Genomic DNA, 25,474 nt, shown 5'->3' with positions numbered 1-25,474 from the left:
AACACAGATTACAAACTTTTTACAGCCATCTTTGCACACAGACTTCAATCCTTGCTCCCCACCATTATCCACAAAGACCAAGCTGGTTTTCTTCTGAAGCAAAACTCATCAGCTAAAATAAGAGGTATTCTTGACTATAGAATATTTTAAAAAGATGGAGGAAGCGGAGGGATGGGGGACACACCCCTGACAGGGCGATCATTTCGATAGATGCTGAAAAGGCGTTTGATTCGGTACATCACGATCATCTGTCCTTCACATTACAGCAGTTCGGTATTGAAGGTAATTTTCTACGTCTCTTTAATAACTTATATAGTAACGCCTCCATGAAAATTCTGGTAAATGGTGATATGACTCAGGAAAAGAGACTCGGTAGAGGGACTAGGCAGGGGTGTCCTCTCTCCTCTTTGGCCATTGAGCCTCTGGCTTTACAAATTAGACATCAATTGGAAGGGATCAAGGTAAAAGAAAAATTACTGCAAATCGCACTATATATGCGGATGACGTACTGGTTTATATATCGAATACAGCCAGAAATATAGAATATTTAATCTATCCATTCAGAGATACGGAATTGGTCCTTCTGGGAATGCGGTGACTCTCCGCAGCCAAAAGTTGACTTCTCTCCTCCTCCCCCCCCCCTTTTTTTTTTCTCTTTTTCTTTCCTTGTTTCGCTGTGATTCTGTTTAGTTAGTGTTTAATTTTTGTCATGTCTATCTAAAAATCCCAACTTTGTGTACAAATATTACACAAAAGAGTATTATTGAATTGCTAAGAGAAAGTGGAATTTGTTGTTTGGAACTTTTTTTGACCTGAAGTACATTATGTTATACCTGGCCCTGCGAGGCATAAAAAAGGTTGAATTTATTTGATTGTACACATTGCTGGATATAAATAATAAAAAAAAAATAGTTGCATTTTACAGCGATATGCACTAAATTTTGTTTTAAATTGTTCTCTTTAAATACTGGGCTTTGGTACACAGATAAAGCATTTCTGTGTGTAAAAAGAAATAAGGTAAGGAGTTGTGATCTCCCTACCAGTTCATGCTGGTTTTATGGGTTGTGTTTTCAAAGTGCAAAAAAACAGCCATTTCTTAAAGGAACACTAAACGCAATTTTTCTTTCATGGTTCAGAGAGCATGCAATTTTAAGCAACTTTCTAATTTACTCCTATTATCAATTTTCTTTCACTTGCTATCTATTTAAAAAGCAGGAATGTGATGCATAGGAGCCGTCCCATTTTTGGTGGGTAAATGTCAGCCTCCAATAAGGAAGCACTATCCATGGTGCTGAATCGAAATTGGGTTGGCTGCCAAGATTAAGATTCACATTCAATATTTTCTAATAAAGATAGCACGAGAAGAAGAAAAAAAAAAATAGGAGAAAAATAGAAAGTTGCTTAAAAATTCATGCTCTGAATCACGAAATAAAAAATTTGGGTTCAGTGTCCCTTTAAAGTGAAGGTAAATTTACCTTCATGTCATTAAAGGGAAACTGAACCCACATTTATTTCTTTAATGATTCAAATAGAACATGCAATTTTAAGCAACTTTCTAATTTACTCCCATTATCAATTTCTTTGTTCTCTGGCTATCTTTATTTGAAAAAGCCATTTTTAGTTCAGACCCTGGACAGCACGTCGGTTAAATTAATCCCCCAATCAGCAAGAACAACCCAGGATGTTCATTAAAAATGGGCCAGCATCTAAACATTCTTGCTTTTCATATAAAGATACCAAGAGAATGAAGAAAATTTAATAGAAGTAAATTGGAATTTTGCTTAAAATTGCATGCTCTATCTGAATCCCGATAGAAAAAAAAAAATTGGGTTCAGTGTCCCTTTACTTTTTCCAAATAAATATGTCTCATTCATGAATTTTTATCAATTTGCTTGTAAAGAAATGTATTACCGTTTCTAATCTATTTCTGAAGATCCAGAAAATCAACCCTTTTCTCTGGCTTGATCAGGTTTTTCTGTGATCCAATTGAAAATCTGGCCATTAGGCAGCCATCACTTCACATCAGCCAACTCCTTTCTCATATGTGCATGCAGTATACATTTTTTAGGAAGCTAGGAATCCATGCTTGCTCCCGTTTCGCGCATGCGTATAGGTATAGTTTAGGAATCCCGATAAGACGTCATCGGGATAATACTGAAGGCTCCGATTCAACGATGTGAAAAAAGTAGCTCTCTTCTGTCTTGCATAACATAGTACTGAATGAATAAAGTTATTCATTGAATACTGTGTTAAAACGAAGATTGACGCATGCGCAGTTCTGAACGGGTTCGCCGATTAGCACATGCTCAGTTAATCTGAGCATCGTGAACGCACTTTTCAGAGACAGAGCAGGTGGGACCGTTCTATGTCAGAGGGCAGAAAACCAGGAAATATAGGTTGGGCGGAGTCAGATCTCTCTCAAATGCATTGATGTGTTCTAATTGGAAAAACTTTACCTTCACTTTAAATAAACCAAAAATAGCAATTACCCACACATTGTATACCCTGCCACTGGTATAACTAGTCATTGGAAGACATTATGGGGGGGGGGGGGGGAATATGTATAGTATACCGTCCCTTTAAGTATGTTAAAGAGTGTATGTTGAAGTTTATAATACCATGTTTCACCTCCACAGAATATATAGTTCAGTGAAATTGCTGGAGCTATAGCATTATTTTATGTATACATTTGGAGACAAAAACAGGTGTTAAAAAACAAAACAAAGGAACTTGCAGTATTTTGAAAACAGATTATCAAATTTGCTCTTTAGCATTTAACAAGACCAGCTCTTTTTGTTATTTTTCTAACAAGTTTTGAGTGTCCCTTTAAGGAAAATAGAAAAAAATTCAATAGGTCAAAATAACCGCATTTTAATTTTCATCCCAACAAAGTTAAATACATATTTTTGAGTATAATGAATTATAGTCTATAACAAATAGAATTTAGCTGGGTATCCTATGCAACTCCATAACCTGCTTTGGCAACAGTATACCTAAAGAAGCAACTAAAGGCAACCACGCGCCAATTCAGTGTCGTATGCATAACCATGAGAACAAAAAGGATCGACAAACATTTTTTGAACTGGATATTTATTAACAGCCAAGAGTGGAAAAAGGTATCCGAGTAGAAAAATCTAGAAGAGAAAAAAAAAAAAAAAAAGTGCTTTAGTTATTCTGGACCAAGTTAAAGTTTAAACAGCAACAGATTTTACAAGAGTAATGCATAACAGGAAACAAATGAGTGTCAGGTGAAGTTTCCCTCCAAGGCCAGTTTTGTGGACAGCCCAGCAATTAAACCGTTAAGAAAATGATACCTTACCATTTGCATTGTGCAGCCTTTGCCAATTGAAGGGTGCAGCTCCCTAGTTAACCATTTTACTGCTGGGTTGCTCACAAAACTGGTGTCAGGGTTCTGTATTCCACAGAAGGAGAATGGGGCAAGAAAATACAATCTGCATAGCTCAATTATAGTAAGAAAAGGCAAAATACTGAATTGCATTGCCGAGTTTATAAAAAATGGACAATTAAGAACATTTTATGGCAAAGACTTTAAGCTCACATTTTATTATACACCTTCCAAATTCTGAATGCAAATTCAAAGCAAGACAACTAGATATTTTGGTTTGAAATCCTATAAAAATAAACTGCAAATTTGTGTATCTATGATTTTATGCCCTCTTCAAAAAGATAAATATATATACCCACCCCCATCTTTTAGTTAAATCAAGCTATTAGTATTTTTATTCTCATTCCAATAAACTACAGCAAAAAGTTGATCAAATATGAACCTAAAAACTGTAGATAGTTCACCTCCCAATAATTTACAAGGTATTTTTAATGGTCTATAAATCAATTTTCTGATATAATAAAAATAATGAAACCTTTATGTAGAAAACCATGGATTTGATTCTTACTGCTAGTGATTTAAATCAAATCCAACTTGGCAGATATGCATGTGTCTTCAGTTTCTCTTACGCTGTTAAAACGCTTATAAAACCATGTGTATAAACATTTGTTGGTCAGAAAACCACAAGGATAAAAAGTAGCTTTTTGCAAATGTTTGCTTACACTAGTATGTTTAGGTCTTTGCCCATCAAAGCAACTTTAGCTTTAAATTTTATAGAAGTCTGCTAACCCTCCTTGACAAATTTTATAAATAGTCTTTGAGAGATAAAAATCTGCAAAGAATCCTCATCACTCAACACAAGTGCCAGACAAACATTTGTTTAGGGGACTAACTAGGTCCAATTAACACACATAAGTGTACACACAGCATGTACTGGAACTAAAGCACGTTACATTATTGGGGTATTCTGTTCAGAGATAGAGATATATGCTATAACACACTGTCACCTTTAGTTCATTCTTCTAATCAGCCTGTTAATCTGGTCTTCCCTGTTGCCAGCATCTCCACCTTCCACAAAGTGAGTAGTTTTCTTTTTCATACCACCCTTTGGAGAGGACAGCTTGAATGGCCAGAGGAAATTGTTTGCAGCCTTAAAGTTTTTGCCAACGGTGTAAATTTCATGGATCAGATCTTCAACACAAATGATGCCACGCTTGCCTAAAAGGGAGAAAAAAAAAAATTGTTGGTGCTTGTTAAATTAAAGGACCAGTAAACAATTGATTTGCATAATCAACAAATGCAAGATAAGACAATAGCATTTACTCAGAAAAGAAACTACATTTCAAAGTTATGTATATTTCCACTCCCCCTGTACCATGTGACAGCAATCAGCCAATCACAAATGCATATACGTATGGTCTGAGTTCTTGCGCATGCTCAGTAGGAGCTGGTGGCTAAAAAAATGTAAATATAAAAATTGTGCACTTTTTTTAATGGAAGTAAATTGGAAAGTTGTTTAAAATTACATGCTGTATCTGAATCATGGAAATGTAATAAAACCTGAGTGTCCCTTTAAGACAAATTGCACACAGACCAATACAAAGCTTGCTTCAGCCCCCTATGCATTACATAATGTTGGACAGAATGAGTAAGTTAAAGCACAGTGCACCTTCAGAACTGTACTTGGCAAGATGGTGGAAAAGGCTACTGCAAAAAGCTAACACTAATGCCCTCAAAATGATTATAGCTCAAACCAGCTGCAACATCCACATACATTATCTTTTAAAGGGACATGAAACGTTTGTTTAAAATCACATGCTGTATCTGAATCACAAAACAACTTTCTAATGTACTTCTATTTGTCTTTCTGCTTTTCTTCAAGATCCCAAGAGAACAAACGTATGCTTAGGAGCAAGCCCATATCTGGAGCACTATATGGCAGCAGCTTTAATATCCATTTGCAAGAACACTAGCTGATCGCTCTATTTTCCTGCCATGCAGTGCTCCAGATGCCTACCTAGGTATCTCTTCAACAAAGAATATCATGGAAACAAAGCAAATTTAATAAGTAAATCTGAAACGTAAGATATGCTCTGCTGAATCATATCCCATAAAAGGTATTCTGTGAGGGGCTTGTCAGGAAAGTAAACTGCGCATTTACATACTAAACATGCACCTATAGATTAGATATACTGGAACATGCAATATACATTGCAGGGACCATTTAATCTTTTACAGTGAAAAGAACGCTATACTGGTAGAGGAAAAAAAAAATAATTCCTAAAGAGATTGTACATTTTAATAAATTAAAGCCCAGTATCTAAAAATATTCTTAAAATCAGGGGAACTTAAAATCATTGTAAAGTTTAATGAATTACAGTTCCCCTGTTTAAAGGGACAGTCAAGTATAAATTAAACTTTCATTATTCAGATAGGACTTTTAATTTTAATCAACTTTCCAATTTACTTTTATCATCAAATTTGCTTTTTTCTCTTGGTATTCTTAGTTTAAACTAAACATAGGTAGGCTCATATGCTAATTTCTAAGCCTTTGAGGGCTGCCTCTTATCACATGCTTTTTAAATCTCTTTTCAACACAAAGAGACAGAAAGTACACGTGGGCTATATAGATAACACTGTGTACAGGCACAGGGGGTTATTTAAGATTTAGCACAATACAATGCTAAATGCAAGACAATAGATAATAAACAGTCACAGTCATGTGATCAGGGGGCTGGAAGAAGGCTCCTAGATACAAGGTAATCACAAAGGTAAAAAGTACATTAATATAACTGTTGGTTATGCAAAACTGGGGAATAAGTAATAAAGGGATTATCTATCTTTTAAAACAATAACAATTCTATGGTTGACTGGCCCTTTAAGAGTATTTTTAGATACTGGACTTTAATTTGTTAAACTGCACAATGCTTTTTTTAAAAAAAAAAAAAAATTTGTTACAGTAAACAGACTGGCAATCCTCTGCCCTCATCTTCTGCATTTTGCAGATTTACGACTAATCCAGCTTCCTCTGATTGGTGCGTGCCTCATGAGTTGGACGCCAATGGGGGAACGCACAAATTGGAGGAAGCAGGATTAGTCATCGATCTGCAAAATACAGAAGACCATGAGGGCGGAGTATCGCCAATCTGTTTACAGTAACCAAAAAGTTTTTTTAAAAAAAAACAACACATTGTAAAGTTTAATGAATAAAAGTGCCCGTTTTTAAGAGTATTTTTAGATACTGGACTTTAATTTGTTAAACTGCACAATCACTTTAAAGGACCAATAAATACAGTATATTTGCATAATCAAAAAAATGCATAAGACAATACAATAGCATTTACTGTGAATTTCAACAGATTTCAAAGTTAAGTATATTTCCACTCCCCTTGTACCATGTGACAGCAATAAGCCAATCACAAATGCATATAGCCTATTCTGTGAATTCTTGCACATGCTCAGGAGTTGGTGACTTAGTGTAACTATAAGACTGCATATTTTTTATTGAAAGTAAAATGGAAAGTTGTTTAAAATTACATGCTGTATCTGAATAATGAACATTTAATTTGACCTACTCTATAGTACGCTGTCCCAACTTTTGATGTAGCCCATGTAAAATGTACTATAATCTTGCATTCAAGAAAAAATAAAAATACAAATTTGTGATCCCTAAAGGAATATTAAACCCAAATTTTTCCTTTCATGATTCAGGTAAGAGCATGTGATTTTAATCATCTTTCTAATTTACCTTTATCATTATTTTTGGTATCTTGTTGAAAAGCAGGGATGTATGCTTAGGAGCCAGCCCATTTCTGGGGCACTACATGGCAGTTTAGCAAGAATGTTATCCATTTGCAGGATCACTAGATGGCAGCACTATTTCCTGCCGTGTAGTGCTCCAGTTGCCTACCTAGGTATCTCTACAACACAGCATATCATCATAAAGCAAATTTAATGTAAACTGGAAACTTAAAGGAATATGAAATACAAAAAAATTATTTTGTGATTCATACAGAGGATACCATTTTAAATTCTTTATTAAAGAACCAAATTTAAAGTGAAAGTCAACCCTAGCGTTTGTGAAACTCTAGGATTGACTATTGAAACAAATAAAGGGGACTTGCAAGCTCCTTTGTTTCAAGTGATCACCGTTCTGAGCTGCTCAGGCAGCCCATGACAGAAATTTATTTTGCTAAGAGGTGACGTTTTCACCTCTTAGCAAATAGTGTGTGGGAAATCCGGCTCTCAAGGGCGCCAAGCCGGATTTACCGCACGGCTATTGGCTAAGAGGTGAAAATGTTACCTCTACCAAAACAGCAATCTGCTGTGGGCTTCCTTAGCAGCTCAGAACAGTGATCGCTTCAAACAAAATAGCTTTCTGCATGAAGTATCTTCTACTTCATGAATGAAAGTCCCATTAGTTTCAATAGTCAATCCTAGCGTATCAAAAACGCTAGGATTGACTCACTTTAAATCCATACTTCTTACGGAAATTGAAAATATTTAGGGTTATTTTTGTATTAGAAATTGATTTTTTGCTAATTGAAACCATAAACCAATGTTCAACAACCTGTCCATTCAAATTGTGTGAGGTATGCTTACCTCTATAAAAACAAAGGCCAACACTTGGGTACTGAAATTTGCTTTCAATTGCTCTGACCCCACTGACAGGTTGTTTTCTGCTACTTACTGTACAGATTTTCTTTAGAGAATACTGCTGTATTCAATGGCAATATAGGTGATAGTTCAGAGAAAAGCTGCCATTTCAAATAGCAAAATGTTTTAGGACCTATTTTATTTGTAAACACTTTACTGCACTTAAACTGGTAAAACTAATCACTGGTAATAATAGGATACCCATTTACAGTATAATGTCCTTTAAGTAAGACGGCGGATTTTGAAATAAAAAAAAAAAAGGTGCAACAGGCCTTAATTAAAGTCTAGTCAAAATTCAACTCATGATTCCAATAGGGCATGCAATTTTAAACAACTTTCCAGTTCACCATTATCAAATTTGCTTAGTTCTCTTGGTATTAGTTGTGGAAAGCTAAACCTAACTAGGTAGGCTTGTATGATAATTTCTAAGCCGTTGAACTGCCTCTTATCTCCGTTCATTGTGACAGTTGTTCAGTTAGAAAGTGCTAGTTCATATGTGTCAGATAACATTGCGCTCACTCCCATGGAGTTGAGTCAGCACTGATTGGTTAAAAGGCAAGTCTGTCAAAAGAACGGAGATAAGGGCACAGTCTGCAGAGTCTTAGAAACAAGTTAATTAGAAGGAAAAAGTGTATTACTATACCAGTGTTTGTTATGCAAAACTGGGGAATAGGTAATAAAGGGGATTATCCATCTTTAAAAAATTTGTTGGACTGTCTAGTGATATTAATCTCAAAATTACATTTTCATGGTTCAGACAGTTGGCATTTTAAAAAGACTTCAATTTTATCAAATTTCGTTTTCTCTTTGTAGAAAGATATCTAGACAGGCTCAGGAACAACAATGCATTATTGAGAGCTAGCCGATTGGTGACTAAGCAGATGTGCTCACCTAGCTCCCAGAAGCGCATTGCTGCTTTGGAGCTGACTGTTTGCCCTATGTAAGTTAGTCGTGTGCACGCACCAAAAAAAAAAAAAAAAAATATATATTTTTTTAACTAATGTCCCTTCAAAGGACTAATCGCTCACTATTGGTGGATTAAAAAAAAAAAAAGCCTCACCCTTATGCCCAGGTTCACATGCATCCCTTTTAAAGCAAACATAACATTTAAAATAAAGTCAGTGAGAGCCCTTGATTAAATTCACATTTTACTTATAAATTAAATCTAGTTATCCTCCATAACAGACTAGATGAACCCCATTATACGGTGATTTTTTTTGCTACTAAATGTGAATAGGCAATTTTAAGAGTCCTAGATAAAAGTTAACAAAAAAAAAACTTGGGTTTTAGAATCCCTTTAAATTTTGATTTTACTATTCATTTAATGGGATATTAACCTCAATGTAATCCTACACCTAAAATGTTTTAAAAAATATTGTAATGTTTTTCATTCATCATATACTTCTATATGGACAGTATAGTGGTTAGCACAGCTCCTTTTGATTATTAGAGTTCAGGGTTTTGGTGAATAGAAAACGTAAAATAGTTACATCTGACAACTGAAATGCATAAATGCAGCTTCATATCGGAAGTGATTGGAAATATGTCACTTTCTAAAGCGTTAATTTTGTCTGAATCTACATTTAATCTACTGACCTTTATTAACACTAGTCTTTAGTAGTGGTTAGAGAAGTGCCAGCGAATTTGTCATTTTTGCTTGGTATTTCCATTCAAAGCACCTTTTTTCATTATTCATAAAGAGCAAGCAATTTTAAGCAACTTTCGAATTTACTTTTCTCGTTCTATATTTATTTGAAAAAGCAGGAATCTAAGCTAAGGAGATGGCCCATTTTTTGTTCAGCACACTGGATAGCGCTTGCTGATAGGTGGCTACATTTAACCACCAATCAAGCAAGAACAACCCAGGTGCTGAACCAAAAATGGGCCAGCTGCTTAGAGATTCCTGCTTTTAAAATAAAAACGAGAGAATAAAAATTGGAGTAAATAAGAGCATGCAATTTTAAGTAACTATCTGAATTATTAAAGAATTTGGGTTTAGTATCCCTTTAACTTTCAAGATGCAGACATAGCGTGCACTTCAACAAATTTGATAAAAGTACATTTGAAAGTTTGTTACATTATCTTGGTATCCATTTTAGAAGAGTAAGCCCAAGTAAGATCATAGGAGCTTTCTAGTGCACACTCCTAAGCTTCCATAAGCTTACACTAGGCTTACTCCACCAATGGATACCAAGAGATTGTTGTTTTAAAGTACATGTTCTTAATCATGAGTTTTATTTTACTTTAGTGCCCCTTAAATATTTGCTTGCACTATTAAGTCTTATCTATGCATGGTCATTACAGGAACTTATTTATATGTCCATTATTTTTTTTTTCAAGAGGATTGCACTGTATTAATCAAATTGTAATAACAGGATTTATTTATAAGTTAGCAGTTTCATTAAAAAAAAAAAAATCTGAAAGGCCCTATAAAAGGTCCACTAAATCGAAGAAATGCCTAATCAACGCATAGTAAAGAAATGCAAAAGCACTTTGAATTTCACACTAGTAGTAGTTTGCAGACGAATTTCAATGTTTCCTTCCCACTGCATCATGTGACAGCCATATGTCAATCACAAAATACGTATATACTGTGAATCTTGCACATGCTCAGTAGGACCTGGTGCATCAGTGTGCATATAAAAAGCTTGTGCACATTTAGATAGAAGTGAATTAGAAAATTGAGTGCTATCTAAATCAAAAGTTTCATCTTGACTAGTGTTCCTTTAACACATCTAAACAAATCTTGAAAAGTTCAATTGACTAAATTAATTCCATCTGAATCAAGGATAACACATACAATTCAGATGTCACTTACCAAGATGTTTCTCGATATAAGAGTTGTCAGTCATAGGAATACGTTGCTTATTAATCTTCAAAAATCCACGTTTGTAGATAAGCTGACGAACAGACTTAAGATTTGGGTACCTATATAAAAAAAATAAAAATGGTGTACTTAAGTGATCATGAAATGCCTCAGGTTAAATCCCCCCCAGAAAAGACTGCATATAGTTTGCACATGTCCACCTTAATATACAGATACACAATATACTTTAACATAAAAAGGATTACATGGACAATAGTATGGCTAAATAAAGCTGTAAAAAAACAAAACAAAAAAAAAAAAAACGTATGGGACACATTTCTAAAACTATTTTGGTCCCCCGTAAGCCTGCCTGACTGTAAAACCACTAAACACTGGTCATATAGTGCCACAGTCATATTGCTGGTACCATGTTAAAGTAGCACATTCCCAAGCAAAATTTTAAAAGGTACAGTCTAGGCAAAATTAAACTTTCACGATTCAGATAGTAAATTGGAAAGATGCTTAAAATTGCATGCACTATCAAATTTGCTTTGCTCTCTTGGTATTGTGTTGAAAGCTAAACCTAGGTAGGCTCAAATGCCAATTTCTAAGCCTTTGAAGACCGCCTCTTATCTCAGTGCATTTTGACAGTTTCACAACTATACAGTGCTAGTTCATGTGCCATATAAGTTCAGGCGTGTGCACGCAGCACTATATTGCAGCAGTTTTGCAACAATGTCATACATTAGCAAGAGCACTATTTCCTGTTGTGTAGTGCTTGAGACATGTGCCCGCTGCCTATGTAGATAGCCCTTCAAGAAAGATAAAGCAAATTTGATAATATAAGCAAACTGAAAACTTTAAAAAATGTATATTTTTTATGAGTCATTAAAGAAAAAAAAAGAAAAAAAAAAGGGAGGGGGTTTCATTTCCCTTTAATGGAGTGTTTTCCACGGCATATAAACACTTTGGAAGAGGTCCATAACAGCTACTGAGCAATTTGCCCCTAGTGATCACCAGTGCACAGATTCAATTTACTGAGCGCCACAATTTAAACATTTTCTTGTGGAAAGGGAGGGGGAAGGCAAATAAACTGATGCAGGCAAAAGTACTATGGCATATTAAAGATCGTTATCTCACCCCCATGCAATGTAGGGCTCCACAAGCCTCAGCATATTGATTGATGCCTTGTTTAGCTTCACAAATGTGCCGTTGAAAATCTGACGCAGGCGGAGAAGTTGCAAAACCTTACGAACTTTTGGGCTGACTCCATTAATGCTGTAATATAATGTAATGTTATAAAACTCTGCATCTCAACTATTAGACATTTCTAACATGCAGATAAATAAAGTTTTGAGAACGAAGTCTAATACTCTTAAGACACCTTACAAATGTTTGCATTAAAGTGATGGTAAACTCACTTATGAAAACAGATCCAGAATGTTAGCGAGACTGTAAATTAAGTTGAATTCATCAGTTGTAATTAAGATGCGCTATTACTTACTTCGATTTTTATGAATTAGTGCCCGGTTTTTAATAATCCTATTAAAAACAAGGGCACTTTAATTCATCAAAATTGACATTTCACCGTTTACTTCAAAAACGTACCTTTTAATCCTGAATGCCGATCCAGTGATTCCCCTGGCCGTCGGAAGCCTCTGCATATGTCAGAAATGACTAATCAGGCTTCCTCCAATCACAGCTACCCCCCCGGGGGAATCTTGCCCTGATGCAACACTGATTGGAGGAAGCCGGATTCGTCATTTTGGACCCGCAAAGGCGGCTTGCGACGGGCGAAGTGCTGGAGAAAGTGCAGGTTTTGAAGAAAACCGTGAAATGTAAGTTTTGATGAATTAAAGTGCCCTTGTTTTTAATAGGTTTATTAAAAACCGGGACTATTTCATCAAAATGGACCTTCACTTTAATATAGATATGAAATTCAAATACCCCACGCTCTGGCCGCCAACGTCAAAAGTAATTTGTGAGCTAAAAGTATGAACTTCTCTTCAGTGTTTTTTACTTTAAAGAGATGGTAAACAATGACTACCTCGAATTAGCGATCTGAATTGCAGTCCCAAAACAATGAGTTTAATTCATCATATAACCATATTCGCAGTATATATCTATATATTTACAGTTATATATCTAATTATGTTATATTCATCCTCCTCCCGTAGATCGTCCGCCATTATTTTAGTCAGGTCGCGTTTTTTAGACAACCAATGACACCAGGCCACTCGGCGACACACCCCTAACGAAATACGTCCTTCTAGACTTCTGTGCATGCCCTACATACAATGTATTGCGTCCAGTTCTCTAACGCATGCGCAGAGAGAGGAACGAAGGTTGACATGCCAGTGCTGTGACGTGGAGAGGGGTATTTCAGCGTTAGTCAGGATGAAGATAATACCAGGAAGTAATGCATGGGGAGGAGCAATGAGCCTTACGACTACGTGAGTAAAATATACATTTGTTATACATAAGAACATCGTAATTTATAAACATATATGGGCGAATTGTGTGATCAATACCTGCAGAATAAAAATGTGATGCTCAAGTAGTAAACATTACCATCACTTTAAGCACTTTTGTTGTAGCTAGAGCGTTTGCAGCTCAAAACATTAGCTTACAGAAAAAAATTTCTAACTTGGCGGCCAGAGTGCACGATATTTGAATTTTATATCTATATTAAAAAAAAAAAAAAAAAATTACAGCGCATCTTTCATTACAGCCGATTAGTTAAACGGCATCTAAAACTTTGCAAACATTCCGGATGTTTTCATAAAGGGGAGAGATTTCCATTACTTTAATCGAACATTCTCAATTTGTGAGTATTAAAACACATTGAGTAAAATGTATTTGCTAATTCACATAGACATGCTTGAAAGAAAAACTTTGCATCAAACAACCTATTTAAATTTGTTTGATTAAATTTCTACTAAAACTTTTAAAAGTTTCAGAACAGATTACATACACAACATTAAAGGGACACTGAACGCAATTTTTTTTCTTTCCCGATTCAGATAGAGCATGCAATTTTAAGCAACTTTCTAAATTACTCCTATTGTCAATTTTCCTTTGTTCTCTTGCTATCTTTATTTTAAAAGCAGGAATGCAAATATTAGCAGCCAGCCCATTTTAGGTTCAGCACCATGGATAGCGCTTGCTTAATGGAGGCTTACATTTACCCACCAATAAGCAAGCATAACCCAGGTTTGCAACCAAAAGTGGGCCGGCTCCTGTGCATCACATTCCTGCTTTTTAAAGATACCAAGATAATGAAGAAAAATAGGAGTAAATTAGAAAGTTGCTTAAAATTGCATGCTCTATCTAAATCATGAACGAAAAAAATTTGGGTTTAGTGTCCCTTTAATATGACTCCTTACCCTCTAATCCTGATCACAAAGGCCAGCTTGGGTTCTGCAGGTACGTAAAAGTTTCCAGCTTTGCGAGCCATTCTGGACAAACGTACTTCCTTTCTGTACATTATCCTGTACTCCTTGTAATAAGCTTCAGCTCTCTTGTAAATGAGCTTCCTTTTTTCTTTGCGAACCTATTTTAAATGCAATATATATATATTTTTTTTAAACACAGGTAAACAGTAAAGAAAAACAAGTGTCAATCTATATTTACTTGACTTCGCTTTTTAACTAGGAAATAAGAATCACACTAAAATGCACAAAAATAATCACATTAAATTCAGGAAAGTTCAACATGACGCATTTAACTGCAGTTATATATAGAAAGTAGAGAACCAAAAACGATTCAGTAATGTACAAACTTCACAACCATGTCCCTATTTGACTGCACATTTAAAAAAAAAAAAAAAGTTTACCAAAGCTGTACAACCAGAGTACACAGTAAAAGTTTGAAATGTATATAGGTTTAAAAAAAAAAAAAAAAAAAAAAAAAAAAAAAAAAAAAAGCTGCTTTATTATCATTTATTTGTATAGCGCCGCCAAATTCCATAGCGCTGGGTACAATTAGACTTTTATGCAGGTAGCTAGATATGTGCAGATCCTTCATGAGGATCCAAATGTTGGCGCTCTACAAATAACCGATAATAGGTATCTCAGCCTACTTATCTGCTGACAGAAAATAGAGCGCACACCAATCAATACCTGTCTACATACTGAGGTTAGAAAATTAATGCATAGGGTTCCAGAGTTAAAACAAATAAAGAGCAAAAGAACAAGACTTGCCAAGTATCTTAGTATGGCTCACTAATTAGGGCTCAAGTCAAAGAAAACAAAGCAGCAAACAAAAAAAAAAAACGCGCCTCACCTTTTTCTCAGCAATGATCTTTTTAATGTGTTTTAACTTCATTGCTGCAAACTGTTTTCGCCTTTTTAAAAGGCTTTCTGGAACGGACGGCAACTTTTTCTCCCTGAAAATGAAATGCAAAATAGTTACTCACCCCATTAAACATGTCTTCACTAAAGTTTATGATCCTGTGGGCTTCTGAAGAGACCTACTGTGTTCTTAAACCATGTTCATTTTTAGATATGAAACTCAAAATTAAACTTTAATGTCTCAAACCACACAATATAAAAATAACACTTCTAATCTACTTTGTTCTTTTTGTACAGATTGTTGCAAAGCATACCTACTGCTAGGAGCTAGATGGCTACAAACATTGTCTTGTCATTGGCTCAACATTTAGTTGGCAATGCTGTTCTGGAGTTATTTTAAATCCCTCTGATATTTAAGCCTTATTTTCGCACTTTATGTCCCTTTAAGTAATCTGTTATACAAACTATACAATACAATTTTATTGACAAGTTAAAAGCCAGAATATAGATGTCAGTATTTTCCATATCAGTAAAAATGCAATCATTAACTACTATCCTGTGAAAGTTTTGAGGATCACTGCTCCATTCAGACAGAAAACTCACAAACAAGGGAGTTATGCCCAAGTTAAAATATACAGTACAATGCAAATTTCTATTAGTTAATGAAGTATTCAGCAGGAGTAAGCAACGACCAGGGGACGTTAATAGTGCAAGATACTATAACTCCAGATCTAGTTGAACAGTCTAAAACAAACAATTTAAATTTGTACAAATGTCAAGATATTGTACTGTACTCAATAAGTTTTATTGGACAAGCTTTGCCAGAACGTAAGCTACACATTTTAATAGTTAACCCATGCTATTAGAGAACATACATAACTTGTCATAAGTAACAAAAAATGTTAAAAAATATTTGATCAGCATTAAACGTTGCAAACTTCCAAGAGCACATACACATTACATGCAATCCTAACATAAAATAGCCTCCTGTCATTCACTACTATGTCAGGCCAATTGCGACTTCCTCTACTTCTTAGACACAAGTATATTTCGTACCAGTGACACAAACCATTAACAGCAGTTGTTTCCTTCAACAAATCTCAGCCATGCATACAAAGGGCTACGGCACAATCATTATACGAGTCACACCATAAGCTAAAGATATACGGCAAGGCCGGAACGCACGTATAGTAAATGAACAGTAATTGTGTGGCTGGGAAAGCTCATATTTTTTAAAATACTGAACGTCACGACTGCACTGGAGTCTCATTTTACTAAAGGACATTAACACGCGTTAAAGGCAGTAGTAAATAAGCGAGATGCCGACGGATTGCACGGAGCCCAAAGATACTCACTCTGTGCCCGCCATGTTCACCACCGGAAAAGAGAGAGCCACGCATGCGCAAAGCACACTTAACGAAAGGGCAAAAGGACGTCATCTCCGGGTCACTGTATATTTTTTGGGCATGCGTAGGTGCGTTTGGTGCTATGATGCTGAAGTTAGCTCCTTATTCGGCCAGCTTCTTATTCGAATGCTGAAGTTAGCTCCTTATTCGGCCAGCTTCTTATTCGAATGCTGAAGCTAGCTCCTTATTCGGCCAGCTTCTTATTCGAATAAGAAGCTGACCGAATAAGGAGCTAACTTCAGCATCGCACCAAACGCACTTACGCATGCCCAAAAAATAGCATGGGTTAACTATTAAAAATGTATAGCTTACGTTCTGGCAAAGCTTGTCCAATAAAACTATTGAGTACAGTACAATATCTTAATTGACATTTGTAAAAATTTAAATTGTTTGTTTTAGACTGTTCAACTAGATCTGGAGTTATAGTATCTTGCACTATTAACGTCCCCTGGTCGTTACTTACTCCTGCTGAATACTTCTAATATAAATTTGCATTGTACTGTATATTTAACTTGGGCATAACTCCCTTGTTTGTGAGTTTTCTGTCAGAATGGAGCAGTGATCCTCAAAACTTTCACAGGCTAGTAGTTAATGATTGCATTTTTACTGATATGGAAAATACTGACATCTATATTCTGGCTTTTAACTTGTCAATAAAATTGTTGTAACAGTATAACAGATTACTTAAAGGGACATAAAGTGCGAAAATAAGGCTTAAATAGCAGAGGGATTTAAAATAGCTCCAGAACAGCAATGCCAACTAAAAACATATGTTGAGCCAATGACAAGACAATGTTTGTAGCCATCTAGCTCCTAGCAGTAGGTATGCTTTGCAACAATCTGTACAAAAAGAACAAAGTAGATTAGAAGTGTTATTTTTATATTGTGTGGTTTGAGACATGAAAGTTTAATTTTGAGTTTCATATCTAAAAATGAACATGGTTTAGGAACACAGTAGGTCTCTTCAAAATCCCACAGGATCATAAACTTTAGTGAAGACATGTTTAATGGGGTGAGTAACTATTTTGCATTTCATTTTCAGGGAGAAAAAGTTGCCGTCCGTTCCAGAAAGCCTTTTAAAAAGGCGAAAACAGTTTGCAGCAATGAAGTTAAAACACATTAAAAAGATCATTGCTGAGAAAAAGGTGAGGCGCGTTTTTTTTTGTTTGCTTTTTTTGTTTTCTTTGACTTGAGCCCTAATTAGTGAGCCATACTAAGATACTTGGCAAGTCTTGTTCTTTTGCTCTCATTTATTTATTTATTTTAACTCTGGAACCCTATGCATTAATTTTCTAACAACCTCAGTATGTAGACAGGTATTGATTGGTGTGCGCTCTATTTTCTGTCAGCAGATAAGAAGGCTGAGATACCTATTATCGGTTATTTGTAGAGCGCCAACAGATTCCGCAGCGCATTGAAGTGCTACCAGTAGATATGTGCATTTGTATCTTTCGCAAGGATCCAAATGTGGAAGTAGGTGGCCTTTTGTGCCGTTCAGCTCTATCAGATTTATTCTTGTGAAAGATCACCACACTAAGTTCTGTGCAAATCCAGGTCTTAATAAATTGATCTTTCACAAGCATAGATCCAGCTCCAAAAAGACTAATGGCACGAGTGACTGCTTCCGCATTTGGATCCTCATGAAGGATCTGCACATATCTAGCTACCTGCATAAAAGTCTAATTGTACCCAGCGCTACGGAATTTGGCGGCGCTATACAAATAAATGATAATAATAATATAGCAGGGTTTTTTTTTTAAACCTATATACATTTCAAACTGTTACTGTGTACTCTGGTTGTACAACTTTGGTAAACTTTTTTTTTTTTTTTTTAAATGTGCAGTCAAACAGGGACATGGTTGTGAAGTTTGTACATTACTGAATCGTTTTTGGTTCTCTACTTTCAATATATAACTGCAGTTAAATGTGTCATGTTGAACTTTCCTGAATTTAATGTGATTATTATTTTTGTGAATTTTAGTGTGATTCTTATTTCCTAGTTAAAAAGCAAAGTCAAGTAAATATAGATTGACACTTGAGATGTTTTTCTTTACTGTTTACCTGTGTTTTTTTTTTTTTTTTTTAAAAGCATTTAAAATAGGTTCGTAAAGAAAAAAGGAAGCTCATTTACAAGAGAGCTGAAGCTTATTACAAGGAGTACAGGATAATGTACAGAAAGGGAGTACGTTTGTCCAGAATGGCTCGCAAAGCTGGAAACTTTTACGTACCTGCAGAACCCAAGCTGGCCTTTGTGATCAGGATTAGAGGGCAAGGAGTCATATTAAAGGGACACTAAACCCAAATTTTTTTCTTTCATGATTCAGATAGAGCAATTTTAAGCAACTTTCGAATTTACTCCTAATTTTCTTCGTTCTCTTGGTATCTTTAAAAAGCAGGAATGTGATGCATAGGAGCCGGACCATTTTTGGTTGCAAACCTGGGTTATGCTTGCTTATTGGTGGGTAAATGTAAGCCTCCATTAAGCAAGCGCTATCCATGGTGCTGAACCTAAAATGGGCCGGCTGCTAATATTTGCATTCCTGCTTTTAAAATAAAGATAGCAAGAGAACGAAGGAAAATTGACAATAGGAGTAAATTAGAAAGTTGCTTAAAATTTCATGCTCTATCTGAATCATGAAAGAAAAAAAAAATTGCGTTCAGTGTCCCTTTAATGTTGTAATCTGTTCTGAAACTTTTAAAATAGTTGTAGTAGAACTTTAATCAAACAAATTTAAATAGGTTGTTTGATGCAAAGTTTTTCTTTCAAGCATGTCATTATGTAAATTAGCAAATACAATTTACTACTCAATGTTTTTGTAATACTCCCAAATTGAGAATGTTCGATTAAAGTGATGGAAATCTCTCCCCTTTATGAAAACATCCGGAATGTTTGCAAAGTTTTAGATGCCGTTTAACTAATCGACTGTAATGAAAGATGCCCTTTAACTTTTTTTTTTTAATATAGATATGAAATTCAAATACCATGCACTCTGGCCGCCAAGTTAGTCATTTTTTCTGTAAGCTAATGTTTTGAGCTGCTCTCAAACGCTCTAGCTACAACAAAAGTGCTTAAAGTAAAAAACACTAAATAGAAGTTTAAACCTTTAGCTCACAAATTACTGTTGACGTTGGCGGCCAGAGCGTGGGATATTTGGATTTCATATCTATATTAAAGTGAAGGTCCATTTTGATGAAATAGTGCCCGGTTTTTAATAAACCTATTAAAAACAAGGGCACTTTATTTCATCAAAATTTACATTTCACGGTTTTCTTCAAAACCTGCACTTTCTCCAGCACTTCCTCCGCCCGTCGCAAGCCGCCTTTGCGGGTCCAAAATGACGAATCCGGCTTCCTCCAATCACAGTGTTGCATCAGGGCAAGATTCCCCCGGGGGGGTAGCTGTGATTGGAGGAAGCCTGATTCGTCATTTCTGACATCTGCAGAGGCTTCCGAGGGCCAGGGGAATCACTGGACCGGCATTCAGGATTAAAAGGTACGTTTTTGAAGAAAACGGTAAAATGTCAATTTTGATGAATTAAAGTGCCCTTGTTTTTAATAGGATTATTAAAAACCGGGCACTAATTCATCAAAATGGACCTTCACTTTAAAAGGTAAGTAATAGCGCATCTTGATTACAACTGATGAATTCAACTTAATTTACAGTCTCGCTAACATTCTGGATCTGTTTCCATAAAAGTGAGTTTACCATCACTTTAATGCAAACATTTGTAAGGTGTCCTAAGAGTATTAGATTTCTTTCTCAAAACTATATTGATCTGCATGTTAGAAATGTCTAATAGTTGAGATGCAGAGTTTTCTAACATTACATTATATTACAGCATTAATGGTGTCAGCCCAAAAGTTCGTAAGGTTTTGCAACTTCTCCGCCTGCGTCAGATTTTCAACGGCACATTTGTGAAGCTAAACAAGGCATCAATCAATATGCTGAGGCTTGTGGAGCCCTACATTGCATGGGGGTGAGATAACTATCTTTAATATGCCATAGTACTTTTGCCTGCATCAGTTTATTTGCCTTGGGACATTCAACTAAAAAGCATTTTGTAAGAGTAGCAATTCCTTCCCCCCCCCCTTCCACAAGAAAATGTTTAAATTGTGGCGCTCAGTAAATTGAATCTGTGCACTGGTGATCACTAGGGGCAAATTGCTCAGTACCTGTTATGGACCTCTTCCAAAGTGTTTATATGCCGTGGAAAACACCCCATTAAAGGGAAATGAAACCCCCCCCTCCTTTTTTTTTCTTTCTTTTCTTTAATGATTCAGATAAAAAATACACATTTTTTAAAGTTTTCAGTTTGCTTATATTATCAAATTTGCTTTATCTTTCTTGAAGGGCTATCTACATAGGCAGCGGGCACATGTCTCAAGCACTACACAACAGGAAATAGTGCTCTTGCTAATGTATGACATTGTTGCAAAACTGCTGCAATATAGTGCTGCATGCACACGCCTGAACTTATATGGCACACATGAACTAGCACTATCTAGTTGTGAAACTGTCAAAATGCACTGAGATAAGAGGCGGTTTTCAAAGGCTTAGAAATTGGCATTTGAGCCTACCTAGGTTTAGCTTTCAACACAATACCAAGAGAGCAAAGCAAATTTGATAGTAAATTGGAAAGTTGCTTAAAATTGCATGCACTATCTGAATCGTGAAAGTTTAATTTTGCCTAGACTGTACCTTAAAAATTCGGCTTGGGAATGTGCTACTTTAACATGGTGCCAGCAATATGACTGTGGCACTATAGGACCTGTGTTTAGTGGTTTTACAGTCAGGCAGGCTTACGGGGGACCAAAATAGTTTTAGAAATGTGTGTCCCATACATTTTTTACAGCTTTACTTAGCCATACTATTGTCCATGTAATCCTTTTAATGTTAAAGTATATTGTGTATCTGTATATTAAGGTGGACATGTGCAAACTATATGCAGTCTTTTCTGGGGGGGGGGGGGATTTAACCTGCTGCATTTCATGATCACTTAAATACACCATTTTTATTTTTATATAGGTACCCAAATCTAAAGTCTGTTCGTCAGCTTATCTACAAACGTGGATTTTTGAAGATTAATAAGCAACGTATTCCTATGACTGACAACTCTTATATCGAGAAACATCTTGGTAAGTGACATCTGAATTGTATGTGTTATTCTTGATTCAGATGGAATTAATTTAGTCAATGAAACTTTTTTCAAGATTTGTTTAGATGTGTTTAAGGAACACTAGTCAAGATGAAACATTTTTGATTTAGATAGCACACAATTTTCTAATTCACTTCTATTATCTAAATGTGCACAAGCTTTTTATATGCACACTGATGCACCAGGTCCTACTGAGCATGTGCAAGATTCACCGTATATACGTATTTTGTGATTGACTGATGGCTGTCACATGATGCAGTGGGAAGGAAACATTGAAATTCGTCTGCAAACTACTACTAGTGTGAAATTCAAAGTGCTTTTGCATTTCTTTACTATGCGTTGATTAGGCATTTCTTCAATTTAGTGGACCTTTTATAGGGCCTTGCAGATTTTTTTTTTTTTATGAAACTGCTAACTTATAAATAAATCCTGTTATTACAATTTGATTAATACAGTGCAATCCTCTTGAAAAAAAAAAATAATGGACATATAAATAAGTTCCTGTAATGACCATGCATAGATCAGACTTTATAGTGCAAGCAAATATTATTTAAGGGGCACTAAAGTAAAATAAAACTCATGATTAAGAACATGTACTTTTAAACAACAATCTCTTGGTATCCATTGGTGGAGTAAGCCTAGTGTAAGCTTATGGAAGCTTAGGAGTGTGCACTAGAAAGCTCCTATGATCTTACTTGGGCTTACTCTTCTAAAATGGATACCAAGATAATGTAACAAACTTTCAAATGTACTTTTTATCAAATTTGTTGAAGTGCACGCTATGTCTGCATCTTGAAAGTTAAAGGGATACTAAACCCAAATTCTTTCATGATTCAGATAAAGTTACTTAAAATTGCATGCTCTAATTTACTCCAATTTTTATTTGTTCTCTCGTTGTTTTTATTTTAAAAGTAGGAATCTCTGCTAAGTAGCTGGCCCATTTTTGGTTCAGCACCTGGGTTGTGCTTGCTTGATTGGTGGTTAAACTAGCCACCTATCAGCAAGCGCTATCCAGTGTGCTGAACCAAAAATGGGCCATCTCCTTAGCTTAGATTCCTGCTTTTTCAAATAAAGATAGAACGAGAAAAATTAATAGGAGTAAATTAGAAAGTTGCTTAAAATTGCTTGCTCAAAGTCATGAAAAAAAGTGCTTTGAATGGAAATACCAAGCAAAAATGACGAACTCGCTGGCACTTCTCTAACCACTACTGAAGACTAGTGTTAATAAAGGTCAGTAGATTAAATGTAGATTCAGACAAAATTAATACTTTAAAAGGTGACATATTTGCAATCACTTCAGATATGAAGCTGCATTTATGCATTTCAGTTGTCAGATGTAAATATTTTACATTTTCTATTCACCAAAACCCTGAACTCTAATAATCAAAAGGAGCTGTGCTAACCACTATACTGTCCATATATAAGTATATGATGAATGAAAAACATTACAATATTTTATTAAACATTTTAGGTGTAGGATTACATTGAGGTTAATATCCCATTAAAGGAATAGTAAAATCAAAATTTAAAGGGATTCTAAAACCCAAGTTTTTTTTGTTTTTTTTTGTCATCTTTTATCTAGGACTCTTAAAATTGCCTATTCACATTTAGTAGCAAAAAAAAAAAGTCACTGTATAATGGGGTTCATCTAGTCTGTTATGGAGGATAACTAGATTTAATTTATAAGTAAAATGTGAATTTAATCAAGGGCTCTCACTGACTTTATTTTAAATGTTATGTTTGCTTTAAAAGGGATGCATGTGAACCTGTGCATAAGGGTGAGGCTTTTTTTTTTAATCCACCAATAGTGAGCAGTTAGTCCTTTAAAGGGACATAAGTTAAAAAATTATATATATTTTTTATTTGGTGCTTGCACACGACTAACTCTTACATAGGGCAAACAGTCTGCTCCAAAGCAGCAATGCGCTTCTGGGAGCTAGGTGAGCACATCTGCTTAGTCACCAATCGGCTAGCTCTCAATAATGCATTGTTGTTCCTGAGCCTGTCTAGATATCTTTCTACAAAGAGAAAAGGAAATTTGATAAAATTGAAGTCTTTTTAAAATGCCAACTGTCTGAACCATGAAAATGTAATTTTGAGATTAATATCACTAGACAGTCCAACAAATTTTTTAAAGATGGATAATCCCCTTTATTACCTATTCCCCAGTTTTGCATAACAAACACTGGTATAGTAATACACTTTTTCCTTCTAATTAACTTGTTTCTAAGACTCTGCAGACTATGCCCTTATCTCAGTTCTTTTGACAGACTTGCCTTTTAACCAATCAGTGCTGACTCAAATAACTCCATGGGAGTGAGTGCAATGTTATCTGACACATATGAACTAGCACTTTCTAACTGAACAACTGTCACAATGAACGGAGATAAGAGGCAGTTCAACGGCTTAGAAATTATCATACAAGCCTACCTAGCTAGGTTTAGCTTTCCACAACTAATACCAAGAGAACTAAGCAAATTTGATAATGGTGAACTGGAAAGTTGTTTAAAATTGCATGCCCTATTGGAATCATGAGTTGAATTTTGACTAGACTTTAATTAAGGCCTGTTGCACTTTTTTTTTTTTCAAAATCCGCCGTCTTAATTAAAAGGACATTATACTGTAAATGGGTATCCTATTGTTACCAGTGATTAGTTTTACCAGTTTAAGTGCAGTAAAGTGTTTACAAATAAAATAGGTCCTAAAACATTTTGCTATTTGAAATGGCAGCTTTTCTCTGAACTATCACCTATATTGCCATTGAATACGGCAGTATTCTCTAAAGAAAATCTGTACAGTAAGTAGCAGAAAACAACCTGTCAGTGGGGTCAGAGCAATTGAAAACAAATTTCAGTACCCAAGTGTTGGCCTTTGTTTTTATAGAGGTAAGCATACCTCACACAATTTGAATGGACAGGTTGTTGAACATTGGTTTATGGTTTCAATTACAAACAATCCATTTCTAATACAAAAATAACCCTAAATATCATGTTTTCAATTTCCGTAAGAAGTCTGGATTTAAAGTGAAATTCAATCCTAGCGTTTTTGATACGCTAGGATTGACTATTGAAACTAATGGGACTTTCATTCATGAAGTAGAAGATACTTCATGCAGAAAGCTATTTTGTTTCAAGCGATCACTGTTCTGAGCTGCTAAGGAAGCCCACAGCAGATTGCTGTTTTGGTAGAGGTAACATTTTCACCTCTTAGCCAATAGCCGTGCGGTAAATCCGGCTTGGCGCCCTTGAGAGCCGGATTTCCCACACACTATTTGCTAAGAGGTGAAAACGTCACCTCTTAGCAAAATAAATTTCTGTCATGGGCTGCCTGAGCAGCTCAGAACGGTGATCACTTGAAACAAAGGAGCTTGCAAGTCCCCTTTATTTGTTTCAATAGTCAATCCTAGCGTTTCACAAACTTTAAATTTGGTTCTTTAATAAAGAATTTAAAATGGTATCCTCTTTATGAATCACAAAATAATTTTTTTGTATTTCATATTCCTTTAAGTTTCCATTTTACATCAAATTTGCTTTATGATGATATGCTGTGTTGTAGAGATACCTAGGTAGGCAACTGGAGCACTACACGGCAGGAAATAGTGCTGCCATCTAGTGATCCTGCAAATGGATAACATTCTTGCTAAACTGCCATGTAGTGCCCCAGAAATGGGCTGGCTCCTAAGCATACATCCCTGCTTTTCAACAAGATACCAAAAATAATTATAAAGGTAAATTAGAAAGATGATTAAAATCACATGCTCTTATCTGAATCATGAAAGGAAAAAATTTGGGTTTAATATTCCTTTAGGGATC

General features: G+C 35.4%; 2 protein-coding genes across 2 annotated transcripts in view; one reads left to right on the top strand and one right to left on the bottom strand.

Moving 5' to 3' along the window:
- Nucleotides 1-2,855: 2,855 nt before the first annotated feature.
- LOC128660997 (60S ribosomal protein L7) lies at nt 2,856-16,510 on the bottom strand. The gene is made up of 7 exons (XM_053715127.1): nt 16,456-16,510; nt 15,093-15,195; nt 14,195-14,361; nt 11,949-12,086; nt 10,821-10,930; nt 4,354-4,564; nt 2,856-3,134 (listed from the first exon to the last, which is right to left on the bottom strand). The coding sequence occupies exons 1-6, from the start codon at nt 16,467-16,469 to the stop codon at nt 4,356-4,358; spliced, it is 741 nt and encodes a 246-aa protein (XP_053571102.1). The 5' UTR covers nt 16,470-16,510; the 3' UTR covers nt 2,856-3,134; nt 4,354-4,355.
- Nucleotides 16,511-17,552: 1,042 nt separating this feature from the next.
- The window catches only part of RPL7 (ribosomal protein L7), a 33,268-nt gene continuing 25,346 nt past the window's right edge, over nt 17,553-25,474 (top strand). The window contains exons 1-4 of the mRNA XM_053713156.1: nt 17,553-17,651; nt 18,608-18,774; nt 20,346-20,483; nt 21,533-21,642. Coding sequence (XP_053569131.1) covers nt 17,610-17,651; nt 18,608-18,774; nt 20,346-20,483; nt 21,533-21,642 — 457 coding nt within the window. The 5' untranslated portion in view covers nt 17,553-17,609. The remainder of the gene's footprint in view (nt 17,652-18,607; nt 18,775-20,345; nt 20,484-21,532; nt 21,643-25,474) is intronic.

The sequence above is a fragment of the Bombina bombina genome, chromosome 5 (assembly GCF_027579735.1).
Source record: "Bombina bombina isolate aBomBom1 chromosome 5, aBomBom1.pri, whole genome shotgun sequence".
In the NCBI taxonomy this organism is placed as follows: domain Eukaryota; kingdom Metazoa; phylum Chordata; class Amphibia; order Anura; family Bombinatoridae; genus Bombina; species Bombina bombina.
The sequence above is the reverse complement of the archived record's forward strand: the minus strand, read 5'-3'. Positions and strand labels throughout refer to the sequence as shown.

Excerpts from the sequence above, each read along its gene's own strand:
- LOC128660997 (XM_053715127.1), bottom strand. Across the intron at positions 14,362-15,092 it reads AGATCATTGCTGAGAAAAAG|GTTCGCAAAGAAAAAAGGAA; the intron begins GTGAGGCGCGTT and ends CATTTAAAATAG. Across the intron at positions 4,565-10,820 it reads TTATATCGAGAAACATCTTG|GCAAGCGTGGCATCATTTGT; the intron begins GTAAGTGACATC and ends TCTCCCTTTTAG.